Here is a 14,200-nt window from a genome sequence, read left to right as displayed (position 1 = left end):
CAGGAAGTTAGCGTGAAAGCAAGCTGATTTAGTTCCGACAATGTAAGCGCCAATATGTCACCCACAATCAAAACTAAGATGACGGCAACTTCAAATTTTAATAATGACTGATGTCATTAAATATTTGTTCTAATTGTAAAATGTAAAATATACGCAAGATATATTGAATATTTTGGAAAATAAGGAACGGAAGCTTCAGACTTTATGACGCATGCATTCAAGTTTCGGGCAGCTCAGTAGATTGGGCGGTGACACAAGAGTGTCAGGATGTTAGCCAGGCTCAAAGAAAGTTAGCTAGGCTAATAAAAAGTTAGCACAACTTCAAAGTCACAAGGAAAAGGTACATGAAAAAGTACATCATCTTGGCCAAACACTTAAAAATACTACAAAAAATGTTGGTCTTCATTTTTTTAAAGACATTTAGCTCTCGGGGGTAGCTAACTTCCAGCTAGCACGGCTAACTTCCATTTTCTTCCATTTCTCTCACGCATTTGTTTTTAATCATGCAGTTTGGCAGCATTTTTTGTTCTTGAATTTGCTTAATGTGTTTTTGTTTTCTAGATCAATTCTGTGTTTGGAAAATTTGGACGTTGCTGCGGAGTTGCTTCAGTCGGCCAAACAAACAAACAAACAAACAAACAGTGCATCCATCCACTGTTTTGTTTTCTTGGACAAACTGCATACATGACATTACTGTTGTTATTTTACTTGTATTTTATACATATATATGTATATGTATGTGTATATATATATATATATATATATATATATATATATATATATATATATATACATATATATGTATGTGTGTATATGTATATATATATATTTATATATATATATACATATATATATATATATATATACACACATATATACGTATGTATGTATATGTATGTATGTACAGTATATATATAAATATATATGTATGTGTATATGTACATATAATTATATATGTGTGTATGTATGTGTGTATATATATATATATATATATATGTATATATATGTATGTATATATGTATGTGTATATGTATATATATATATATGTATGTATATATGTGTGTATTCTATGTATATGTATATATATGTATGTATGTATATAAGTATATGTATGTATATATATGTATATATATGTATGTATGTATATAAGTATATGTATGTATATATATGTATATATATATGTATATTTATGTATATATATATATATATATATATATATATATATATATATATATATATATATATATTTCTCCCAGCTCAGGTATGACGTGCCAGCTTGTGAATGTTTTTGTTTGTTTGGTACGAAAAGAGAGAAAGTGATGTTGGAAACTGTCATTTGAGGCCACATTAGGAAAATTTTTGTTTTATTTACACGATTCGCAAAAATTTTCACGGCGAAGCTCAAGTGCACTTTCACTTTTACGGGTGAACTCAATTTAAATGTTGTGGTTTTGACCTAGCGACAATTAAAAGTCAACCTGTAGCTTTGAGGTTTTGGTCTTAGCTCGCGAAGGATTGTTCTACATAGCGATGGGTCGTTAGCCGTCTTGCTAGCAAAACAACTCGTTAGTGGCCACTCTTCGTCTGGAACGAGACAATCTTTGGGGTGGAGATGTCAGGACCGTTAGGGATACGTACCTCGACCGAATTCTGTCAGTACCACCGAGTACCAATCCGTATAAAATGAAACCGTAACATATTTCCCTGACATATGAATGGTACTGAATAGCATTAGCGATTTTACACGGCAATTTCAACGCCTTCAAACGTGGTATTGAAAATGACTATTAAGATCAATGTCACAATCCTACAGCTGGTGTGTAATAAGTACAAAACTTAGAGTACAAACACTTTGTAGGACTCAACAGGAGACATTCAAGGACTACTTCCTGACTGCTCACTGTTCAATTAGGGTTCATTGGCAAACAAATTGGCATTCATGAACACACACAGAAAAATGGGTACTGTTTACTAGGGCTGTGAATCATTGGGAACCACATGATTGGATTGGATTCTTGGTGGTATTGATTCGATTCCAAATTGAATCTCGATTCAAAATCAATACTTTTTTAATAACACTGGAGTTCGTTGATTACCTAAATTTTTCCATAAAATAGATAAACCATTCTGATATATTTATATATTACTTAAAAGAAAACTGAAACATTACAAATAAGAATCTTAATTAATTCGAAAAAAACGATTTTTCCGGGTACTGATATCGATTCCCAGGGACAGTTCAAAGGTACTCAGCCCCAGTTTGTCCCTGGACCAAAGGTTGATGGTGTGACCTCCTCCTGGGGCAGAAGTAGTGACGCCCCATACGTACAAGTTTGGTACTAAAGAAACCTCAAGGGTGTTCCATCGATTACAACTGGACTGTTTGGTTTGTCTTAGAAGACGTTTCACCTCTCATCTGTTCAAGTTCATCGACTTAGATTGGTCAGATCTAGTCTTAGACTTACATTGGTCAGATCTAGTCTTAGACTTAGATCGGTCAAATCTAATAATAGTAATAGTAATAGATTTTATTTTTAAAAAGCACTTTCCATTGAGCAAACAACCTCCAAGTGCTACAGTGTATTAGCAATCAATCAATGTTTACTTATATAGCCCTAAATAAATAAAAATATAGTAAAAATAAAAACTAGAACTAGCACGCATATATCTGAAAAAAAAGGCTTTTTTTTTTATTTTTTTAAAGAAGGGTTTTTAAGCCTTTTTTAAAAAACATTCACAGTATGTGGTGCCTTCAAGTGGTCAGGGGGAGCGTTCCACAGACTGGGAGCGGCGGAGCAGAAAGCCCGGTCTCACATTGTTAGTGGTTTTGACCTTGGAAATTGGAGCAGGTTAGTCTGTCTGGAGCGCAGATGTCGTTTGGAGGATTTGGAGTTGAGCAGTTATTTGAGGTAGAGTCTAGTCTGAGACTTAGATCAGTCAAATCTAGTCCCAGACTTAGATTGGTCAGATCTAGTCTTAGATTTGGATTGGTCGGACCTAGTCTGAGACTTAGATAGGTCAAATCTAGTCCTAGACTTAGATTGGTCAGATCTAGTCTTAGACTTGGATTGATCTAAACTGAGACTTATATTGTTCAAATCTAGTCCTAGACTAGTTTAGTTTTAGACTGATCAATCTTAATCTAGAACTAGAACTGACCAATCTAAGTCTCAGACTAGACCCGACCAATGTAAGTCTAAAACGAGATCTGACCAAATCCCTGTCTTGGACCAGATTTGACCAATCTAAGTCTCAGACTAGAATTGACCGATTTCAGTCGGAGACTAGCTCTGACCATCTAAGTTTAGGACTAGATCTGACCAATCTAAGTCCAAGACTAAATCTGACCAACCTAAGTCTATGAGCATCTAAATTTAGGACTAGATCTGACCAATCTAAGTCCAAGACTAAATCTGACCAACCTAAGTCTATGAGCATAAACTGATGAGAGGTGAAACTAAATTTGCCAAGCCTATGTCTAGGACCAGATCCGACCGATCCAAGTCTCAGCCTCGATATGACCGATCTCAGTCTAAGACTCGATCTGACCATTCAAAGTCTAGGACCAGATCTGACCAATCTAAGTCTCATCCTCGATATGACCCATCTCAGTCTAAGACTCGATATGACCATTCAAAGTCTAGGACTAGATCTGACCAATCTCAGTCTATGAGCATGAACTGATTACAGGCAAAACGTCTTCTATGGTCTATGTCTAGGACCAGATCTGACCAATCTAAGCTTCAAACTACATTTGACCGATCTCAGTCTAAGACTAGATTTGAACAATCTAAGCCTGGGACTAGATCTGACCAACCTAAGTCTATGAACATGAACTGATTAGAGGCGAAACGTCTTCCAAGACAAACCAAACAGTCCAGTTGCAATGGATTGATCGCCCTGAGATTCAATGACCAGGATGCATGACAACATCCATGGACTTGTACTTGAGAGACATTTCGGACCAAAAACAGGAAGTTACCCGTCAGAGAACAGCAAGTCGTGTAAAAAGTTCAAGTGCATTTTCGCTTCATCGTGAAATTGTACCCGAAAGTCGAATCAACAGTTTGTAAGTGGTGTATTATTTGTATCAGGATTATTATAAATGTTACACAAAATGTGCCAAACGTGCATCTACATGGAGTCGGGGTGCCGTAGTCTTAAAGTCTAATGCTGCAAAAAGTCTTACATGACCCACAATCCCTCCAGGACACGCTCAGAGACGTCTCTTAAGTTCACCACGCGACTGTAGACTTTCCAAACATTCGGAATCGCTTCACTGTATTTTCAAAAAGGTACGAAAAACTAGTTTGTGTTCTTAGCTCGTTTTTAAACGTCATCATTTTGGTCTGTTTTTAAATTTATTTTTTTTTACCCGGCGTTTTTTCGTTATTACAGCTGATAATTTATTAAGGAGAACAACGAGAGAAGAAGTGCTCACTTTATATCTGAAGACCATGTCCGTGTGAACGCTGCTATTCATCTTTCCCCTGCTCGTGTCGGGAACCAAACCCAAACGAATGCATTCGCGTTCAAGAAAAAGCGGAGCGAGCGATTAGAAAACGTCGACCAATCAGGAACCAGGATGAAAACACAGGAGAAAGAAAAATGAGGAACAATTGGATAAGAAACTATAATCGGTGCCTCCAGGAATTTTGTGTTAACTTCAACTTGTCACTCATTTCAGCCGATGGAAATGCTCCAACACACGTCAACTGTCCAAACAAAAATAATAATCAGTAAACCAGGTGTCCCCAAACTTTTTGACTATGGGAACCGGATTGGGTTAAAAAAAATGTGTGTATAAAAAAAAAAAAATATATATATATATATATATATATATATACACACACATATATATACATACTAAGTATGTATGTATATATATATATATATACATACATACATACATTATACATACACATTATATATACATACATATAAATACAGTATATATATGTATGTATATATTTATGTTTATATATGTATAAATCTGTATGTTTATGTATATACATTATATATATACATTATATACATATATATATACATACATACATTATACATACACATTATATATACACACATATAAATACAGTATATATATGTATGTATATATTTATGTTTATATATGTATAAATCTGTATGTTTATGTATATACATTATATATATGCATTATATACATATATATACATACATACATATGTATGTGTGTATATATATAGATAGATACATTATACATACACATTATATATACATACATATAAATACAATATATATATATGTATATATTTATGTTTATATATGCATATGTATATTTATGTTTATATATGTATAAATCTGTATGTTTATGTATATACATTATATATATGCATTATATACATATATTTACACACAGACATATATATACGTATATATATGTATACATGTTTATAGATGTGTATGTATATATATATATATATATGTGTGTGTATATATGTATATAATGCATGTATTGTTGTATATACATAAACATACATATATACATATATATACATACATATATATACAGTATATATATATGTATGCATATATATGTATATATGTATGTTTATGTATATACAACAATACATGCATTATATACATATATACACACACACATATATATATATATATATATATATGTCTGTGTGTGTGAGTGTATATATATATATATATATATATATATATATATATATATATATATATATATATATATATATATATATATATATATATATATATATATATATATATATATATATATATATATATATATATATATATATATATATATATATATATATATATGAGTGCGATGATGTCACGTAATCGATTGGAAAATTTTAGATAATATGATTTGCCTGAGCGGCTAGGAAACACCGAGAGTAACACATAGAAAACAGATTCAAAATTCAAAAAAATATATACAAAAATAAAAATAACAAGTTTTTTTTTTTAAATTGTTTTAACGTTGGACTTCCCGCGGGCCGTAGTTTGGGGACCCCTGATGTAAAAGAAGCAGACACAATACATACATTTTTTTTTCATGATCAAACTGCATAGCTCGTAACTACTTCCTGTTCCCGCCTACAGCGCTAAGCCCCCATGGGTAATGTAGTACACAAACATCTACTTCCTGTATTTATATATTTATTCAATGTTTACTTGTTTTTACCCGGCGTTAAAGGACATATTGTCATTTGCTTGGCTGACCTCGCCAAAGAGCGGTGTTTGCCTGTTAGAGATGTTGGAGTGTGATGATAAATCCCTCAAATTAATAAATGCAATTATAATGAATGTTTACTAATATTCACCAGGATAAATTAACCTTTGACAAAGGGGCTTTTGCGATGTGCTTTTACTGCCACCTGGTCTATGTGGTATAAAACAAGTAAAACATCAAGGCAGTATTTGTTTGTTGAAATTTTACGCTTTTTTTTTTTAAGTTAACATTCAAAAGAAGTTCATAAAATCACACACACACAAAGAAAAGACAAAATCCTGGAGGGACTGATTAGAACCAATAATCTTGGACACGGACTAAAAAAGTATTGATATTAGTTAACGAGGACAGAGGAAAAAAGTGTTTAGTTTTTGTGTCTTTCGGAGAATGTTTTGTGTTTTTTTTTTTTTTTAATTGAAAAAGTGAGTATTTCAGTGGTTGAAGAGTAGCAGTGTTGAACATGAACATGTTTTTTGTCAAACGCCCCAATTAGAGCACTCAGGTTTTTTTCTTCTTGTGTTGTTTTGTTTTTTTTCCTGACATTTTGAACATCGTTCCAGTTTTTACACTCATTACCTCTGTGTTTTTTCTTCTTCTCGTTTTTTTTATTTTGAGCTTTTTTTTGACGACACCATACACACGCATCCTATAAGCACTGGATAGATATTCTCCTTCTTTGTTCTCCTATTGACTGACGTGTTGTTGTTGTTGTTGATGTTGTTGTTGTTGTTGTTGTTTTCACTTCCCGGGTCACGCCTTTCGGAGCCATCTTAGGAGGCGTGGCCTCTGCTAACCTCAACCTTTTTAAGACTGCGGGCGCCTCCTGGCACATGCACACACACACACACACACACACACACTTTCTGTGATGGCAATTTTGTGCGTTTTAACATTTCATTGTATTTATTAGCCAGCTGTGGCTCTAAAAAAAAAAAAAGTGTCAGTAACATTAATGCTGGTGAGAAAGACAATCAAGATGAAAAGAAAACAAATAAATAAATCAACAAGTGCAGACTTTTCCTTGGCTTTCCTGACGCCGTTTCCGAGCCGTGCGTTTGACAACTTTGCACAAGTCATAGGTGCAAACTTTTTTTTTTTTACTTCCATGTCTTTTTTTTTTCCGCGCCGCTAATTATTTCCAACACACAGGTTTCTTTTTCCAAACTGGAGCTTTTCTGGGGAGTCGTTATAGTACATGTGGTCTATTGTTCCACTGTGTGTCTGTGTGTGTGTGTGTGTGATGCCACACACAGCGATGGCACCATTGGCGTGGTTAGTGTTACGTTTATACTGGGGAAGGAGACGGCACGACATCAGGAGGTCTAGCTCAAAGGTTTTATTTTGGCTTGATGAGTACATGGGGTGTGTATGCAACTATGTGTGTGGATGCAAGGCTATGTGTGGAAGTTACTCAAATATAAGTTACCTGGGGTTGTTGTAAGTGTGTGTTGATTGCAGTAGCAAACAGGTCCAGAAGGGTGAAGCGAGAGAGGTCCAAAATCCTAGCGAGGTCCGTGGAGGCAAGAGTGAGACGTCCAGAGATCCAGGTGCAAGCGCGGGGGGTCGAGGGTCCAGGGAGGCAGTCAGAGTCCAGGGAAAGAATTTAGCAGGTGAGACGCACCGCTCACTGCAGAGACACGGAGGTGCTGTGGGAATAGCAGACGACAAGGACAGATAAGAACTAGGCACGAGGGAGACAAAACGAGCAAGAGAGAGGGACACAGGTGAGGAGCCAGAGCCGTGAAGCTTACTGAATCAAAAGGTTGTTCCGGCATGGAGCAGTCAGTGGCGTGAGTTTTTATGCCGCTGCCTCTCGTCAAGACCAGCTGCGTTGATAGGTGATTGTCGGCAGCTGTGGAGGCGCATGGCTGCAGTCTGCGCGGCACGTGCGGGGGCGTGTCTTGCTGTGCGAACAGCGGGGCCTCTAGGTGCTACTGCTGGGGAGGGAGAAGCAGATGGCGTGTGCATCATAACAGTGCCCCCCCTCTTATGCGAGGCTCCCGACGAGCGCCGGAGAGCTCCAGGGTTGGCTTGATAGAAGTTCTTCAGAAGGGAGGGATCAGCAAGGTAGGAGGCCGGCACCCAGGATCTATCCTCTGGACCATAACCCTCCCAATCTACCAAAAATACCAGACCCCTACCTTGCCGACGGACCCCAAGGATCTCCTTGACGGTCCAAACTGGGTCACCGTTATCCAGAATTCTAGGAGGGGGCGGAATAGGGTCAGGGGAAGAAAGTGGAGAACTACAAACAGGCTTAATTTGGGATACATGGACCACCGGATGTCGCTTCACTGAGGGGGGAAGAGACAGACGAACAGATGCTGGGTTGATGATGGCCTCCACCGTATATGGTCTTACAAACCGCGGTGCAAGTTTACGGGAAGGTACCTGTAGGTGGAGATCTTTGGCCCGTAACAGGACTTGTTGTCCAGGAGTGTAGGATGGAGCCGGAATGCGCCGCCGGTTGGCACTGCGGCACATTCTTTCGGAGGCCCTCAACAGGGCAGCACGGGCGGTTTTCCAAATCTGACGGCATTTCTTGATGTGCCTACGAGAAGAAGGGAGGGCCACTTCGGCCTCTTGTTGGGGGAATATAGGGGGTTGGTAACCGAGGGAGCACTCGAATGGTGACAAACCTGTGGCCGAGCTCTTCATAGAATTGTAGGCGAACTCGACCCAGGGCAAGAACTTGCTCCAAGAGGCAGGTTGGCGGGCTGTAACACAGCGTAGCATGGTCTCAACACATTGGTTTGTCCTCTCTGCTTGGCCGTTACTCTGTGGGTGGTATCCTGATGTAAGACTAACCGTAGCCCCAATCCCCTTACAAAATGACTGCCACAACCGGGAAGTGAACTGGGGGCCACGGTCAGACAATGTCCATGGGAATGCCATGCTGCTTAACCACGTGAGTGGTAAGGAGGTCGGCCGTCTCGGAAGAAGAGGGAAGTTTAGGCAGAGGGACAAAATGTGCGGCTTTGGAGAAGCGATCAACGATGGTAAGGATGGTGGTGTTACCTCGGGATGAGGGAAATCCAGTGATGAAATCCAGCGCGATGTGTGACCAGGGACGACCGGGGACAGTTAGGGGGCACAGCAGGCCCGCCGGCGGTCTGTGGGAAGACTTGTTACGAGAACAGGTACTGCATGCTGCGATAAACTCACGTATATCCAAAGCCATCGACGGCCACCAGAACCGCCGTCGAATGAAGGAGAGTGTGCGTTGGAATCCCGGATGGCAGGCGATGATGCTGGAATGCCCCCAGTCCAGAACCTTGGCGCGTAGTTCTCGGGGAACAAAAAGCTTGTTGGGGGGTCCGCCCCTAGGTCCGGGATTGGAGCGCAGGGCACGCTGAACCTGGTTCTCCACTTCCCAGGTGACCATGCCGATAATTCGGGCCGGAGGAATGATGGTTTCTTGAGAGACGGTGCAGGCGGGCTCCTCCGAGAATTTCCGGGACAAGGCATCAGCCTTAGTATTGCGGGAGCCCGGCCTGTACGAGAGGACGTAGTCAAACCGGCAAAAGAATTGGGACCAGCGGGCCTGACGGTCATTCAGCCTTCTAGCTGACCGGACATGCAGGAGGTTGCGGTGATCTGTGAGGACCTGAAATTGGTGTTTGGCCCCTTCAAGCCAGTGTCTCCACTCTGTCAAAGCGCCGTGGACTGCCAGCAACTCCCTGTTACCAGCATCATAGTTACGTTCTGCAGGCAAAAGGCGTCTGGAAAAATAAGCACAGGGATGGATACAGTTATCTAACCTGGAGCGCTGAGACAACACCGCCCCAATCCCTGAATCGGAGGCGTCCACCTCAACAATAAATGGGCAGTCTGGGTCAGGATGAACAAGGATAGGGGCAGAGACAAAACTCCTCTTGAGGCTCCAAAAGGCCCTCCCGGCCTCTGGGGTCCACTGAAAGGGAATGTTGGTAGATGTGAGAGCATGGAGTGGTGCGGCCACCTTACTGAAATCCTTAATGAACCGTCGGTAAAATCCCGCAAATCCCAGGAAGCGCCTTAGCTCCGTCCGAGTAGAAGGCTTGGGCCACTCCACTACTGCTTCCACCTTCTTGGGGTCAGCCTTGATATGACCGCTTTCAATGATAAAGCCCAGAAAGTCAACAGATGTTGCGTGAAACTCACATTTCTCGGCTTTCACGAAGAGGCGGTTTTCCAGGAGTCGCTGAAGAACGACGCGGACGTGTCGGTGATGCTCCTGTAGATCCTTAGAAAAAATTAGAATGTCATCCAAGTAAACAACAACAAACCGATCGATCATGTCTCTTAGAATGTCGTTCACAAGGGCTTGGAAGACAGCAGGTGCGTTTGTGAGCCCGAACGGCATGACTCTGTACTCAAAATGGCCCAGATGAGTATTGAATGCCGTTTTCCACTCATCACCCTCCTTGATGCGCACCAGGTGGTAGGCATTACGTAAATCCAACTTTGTGAAAATGGTGGCAGGGGCGAGGGGCTCAAAGGATGAGCTCAGGAGGGGTAATGGGTATTTGTTCTTAACGGTAATGCAATTGAGTTGTCGGTAGTCAATACAGGGTCTTAAAGAACCGTCCTTCTTGTTAACAAAAAAAAACCCTGCTGCCACCGGTGACTTGGATGGGGTGATGATTCCGGAGGTGAGAGACTCAGAGATGTAGTCACTCATGGCTTGCTTCTCAGGGAGGGACAGATTATACAGACGGCTGGACGGGAGGACCGCGTTGGGGATCAGGTCAATCGCGCAGTCATAGGGTCTGTGGGGTGGAAGAGAAAGAGCTTGTTCCTTGCTGAAGACAGCCGCCAGGTCATGGTACGCCAAAGGAACACGGGATAGATCGGGAGGTGGTGAAGTGGGCTTGAGTCTGCAAGGGGGAGCTACTGCAGACCTGAGGCAGTGCGCGTGGCAGGAAGTGCTCCATGCCAGTATTCTGCCAGATGACCAGGATATATGGGGGTCGTGCTGACAAAGCCAGGAGCGGCCGAGGATAAAGGGGGCTAATGGGGCATCCAGTACCCAGAGGCTGATGGTCTCAGTATGGTTGCCTGAGAGGGTCAATGACAGGGGTATAGTGCGGTGTTTGATGGGACCTAAAGGGTGTCCGTCCAAAGCTTGAGCGGAGAGGAAGGTATCGAGAGGAACCATGGGGATCCCGGTTCTTCGTGCATATTCAAAGTCGATAAAGCTGTCGTCTGCCCCGGAGTCCAAATAGGCCCCAACTGATAATGTCCTCGAGTTCCAGGCCAAGGTCGCAGGAAACAGTATGCCAGGATCCATTCTCTCCCTCTTTAAGGTGGGGACGGCGGTATGGCTCACCAGCATACCTCTTGGTTGGGGAGCCAGGTCCCTCGGTCGCGAAGGACAGTGGCGGATGATGTGGGCCGCAAGGCCGCAGTAGAGGCAGAGACGTTGCCGGAATCTTCTCTCCCGTTCCTCAGTCGACAATCGAGACCTGCCTATCTGCATCGGCTCCGTGATAGTAGCAGGGGACATAGTCGGGGGAAATGTCTGTCCTGCAAGACAACGGTCGGCAGGTCGAGGTAGGGGTGTCAATGTGAAGCTGGAGGGGTTTTGGTCTCTTTCTGCGGCACGTTCCAACAGTCTTTGGTCGAAAAGCAGGGCCAACTCGATGAGCTCCCGGCAGGAGGAAGGTCGGTCCCGCAGCAAGCCGTCCTTTATGGTCTCGCTAAGGCCTCTCCTGTAAGCGCTCTGTAGTGCCTTGTCTCCCCATTCGCTGTCAGCTGCCAGAGTGCGGAACTCTAGAGTGTAAGCGGCTACGGAGCGGGAGCCCTGCCGGATTGTGTGCAGCCTTGTGGCGGCGTCACCAGCATCGACTGGGTGGTTGAAGACTGCGAGGAACTCAGTACGAAAAGCAACGTAATCGGAGCTCAGTCCCAAAGTCTTATTAATAGCTGCTGTGGCCCACTTCAATGCCGGACCGGAAAGCAGTGAAAACATGAATGCTATCTTAGCACCATCTGTAGCATAACGAGACTGTTGGTGTTGAAATATTAACTCACACTGTACCAGGAAACCTCTGCAAAGTTCAAAGTCCCCCTCGAAAGATTTAGGACTGGCAATCTTGGGTTCCCGAAGTTGAGGCTGACCCCCTAGGGAAGGTGTCGTTGGGGTGCTCGTGTCAGGCGTGGAGAATGTCACCTGGTTTGGACTGAGGGTGTTCACTCTAGCCTGCAGGCGAGAGATGGAGACATTCAGATGGTCCTCCAATTCGGAAAAACGATTCTGGTGTTGCTGGAGTACTGTCGACATGGCAGACATCTCAGGTGTCGAGGGGGCTCGGGACAGAGGGGTGGCTTGAAATATCTGCGTGGCGTCTGGTTACATCATGGCCGGAACAAACTGTTACGTTTATACTGGGGAAGGAGACGGCACGACATCAGGAGGTCTAGCTCAAAGGTTTTATTTTGGCTTGATGAGTACATGGGGTGTGTATGCAACTATGTGTGTGGATGCAAGGCTATGTGTGGAAGTTACTCAAATATAAGTTACCTGGGGTTGTTGTAAGTGTGTGTTGATTGCAGTAGCAAACAGGTCCAGAAGGGTGAAGCGAGAGAGGTCCAAAATCCTAGCGAGGTCCGTGGAGGCAAGAGTGAGACGTCCAGAGATCCAGGTGCAAGCGCGGGGGGTCGAGGGTCCAGGGAGGCAGTCAGAGTCCAGGGAAAGAATTTAGCAGGTGAGACGCACCGCTCACTGCAGAGACACGGAGGTGCTGTGGGAATAGCAGACGACAAGGACAGATAAGAACTAGGCACGAGGGAGACAAAACGAGCAAGAGAGAGGGACACAGGTGAGGAGCCAGAGCCGTGAAGCTTACTGAATCAAAAGGTTGTTCCGGCATGGAGCAGTCAGTGGCGTGAGTTTTTATGCCGCTGCCTCTCGTCAAGACCAGCTGCGTTGATAGGTGATTGTCGGCAGCTGTGGAGGCGCATGGCTGCAGTCTGCGCGGCACGTGCGGGGGCGTGTCTTGCTGTGCGAACAGCGGGGCCTCTAGGTGCTACTGCTGGGGAGGGAGAAGCAGATGGCGTGTGCATCATAACAGTTAGGCCTGTTTTAGGAAGGCTGGAGCCCTAAATGCCCTAAAAATATTTTTTAGGGCCCCTAAATAATTTGGGGTGATTTATTTATTTATTGATTGATTTTATTTTTTGACAAAAAATGCACACAAAAAAAATCAATATAGATATGCAGGAATATGACTTTTAAATAAATAATAAAATGGATAAGCTGTCATTATTAATTATGAATATAAATCATTCGAACACCCTTTGTCAGTGCTTATTGTCCAATCCAATGCGTTCCATTTTTTTTTTTTACAAAAAATGCAAAAAAAAATCTATATAAATATGCAGGAATATGACTTTAAATACATAATAAAATGGATAAGATGTCATTGATAATAATGATTATAAATCATTTGAAGACCCTTTTTCAGCGCTTATCATCCAATCCAATCCGTTCCATATTTTTTTTTTTTTTACAAAAATGCAGAAAAAAACAATATAAATATGTAGGAATATGACTTAAAATAAATAAATGATAAAATAGATAAGATGTTATTATTAATTATGATTATAAATTATTTGAAGACCCTTTTTCAGCGCTTATTATCCAATCCAATCCGTTCCATATTTTTTTTTTTTTTACAAAAATGCAGAAAAAAACAATATAAATATGTAGGAATATGACTTTAAATAAATAAATAATAAAATAGATAAGATGTTATTATTAATTATGATTATAAATTATTTGAAGACCCTTTTTCAGCGCTTATTATCCAATCCAAACGATTCCTTTTTTTTTTTACAAACATGCAGAAAAAAACAATATAAATATGCAGGAATATGACTTTAAATAAATAAATAATACAATAGATAAGATGTCATTAATTATGATTATAAATCATTTGAAGACCCTTTGTCAGCACTTATTAACCCATCCAATCC

General features: G+C 41.4%; 1 protein-coding gene across 2 annotated transcripts; it reads right to left on the bottom strand.

Annotated features, from left to right (window-relative positions):
• Positions 1-7,895: 7,895 nt before the first annotated feature.
• Positions 7,896-9,116, bottom strand: LOC133549259 (uncharacterized). Of its 2 annotated transcripts, XM_061894488.1 has the most exons (4): positions 9,050-9,103; positions 8,881-8,958; positions 8,633-8,792; positions 7,896-8,535 (listed from the first exon to the last, which is right to left on the bottom strand). In XM_061894488.1, the coding sequence occupies exons 3-4, from the start codon at positions 8,778-8,780 to the stop codon at positions 8,024-8,026; spliced, it is 660 nt and encodes a 219-aa protein (XP_061750472.1). In that variant the 5' UTR covers positions 8,781-8,792; positions 8,881-8,958; positions 9,050-9,103; the 3' UTR covers positions 7,896-8,023. The 2 variants fall into 2 exon arrangements, with proteins under 2 accessions (XP_061750472.1, XP_061750471.1); XM_061894487.1 differs by having other exon boundaries at positions 7,899-8,535; positions 8,633-8,958; positions 9,050-9,116.
• Positions 9,117-14,200: the final 5,084 nt, after the last annotated feature.

Source organism: Nerophis ophidion, linkage group LG03 (genome assembly GCF_033978795.1).
Source record: "Nerophis ophidion isolate RoL-2023_Sa linkage group LG03, RoL_Noph_v1.0, whole genome shotgun sequence".
Classification (NCBI taxonomy): Eukaryota; Metazoa; Chordata; class Actinopteri; order Syngnathiformes; family Syngnathidae; genus Nerophis; species Nerophis ophidion.
The sequence above is the reverse complement of the archived record's forward strand: the minus strand, read 5'-3'. Positions and strand labels throughout refer to the sequence as shown.

Coding starts and splice junctions, on each gene's coding strand:
- LOC133549259 (XM_061894487.1), bottom strand. CDS start 8,780: ATGCCGTCAGATTTGGAAAACCGCCCGTGCTGCCCTGTTGAGGGCCTC. Junction 8,536..8,632: donor CCAAAGATCTCCACCTACAG/GTACCTTCCCGT, acceptor TTCCCCCCTCAG/TGAAGCGACATCCGGTGGTC.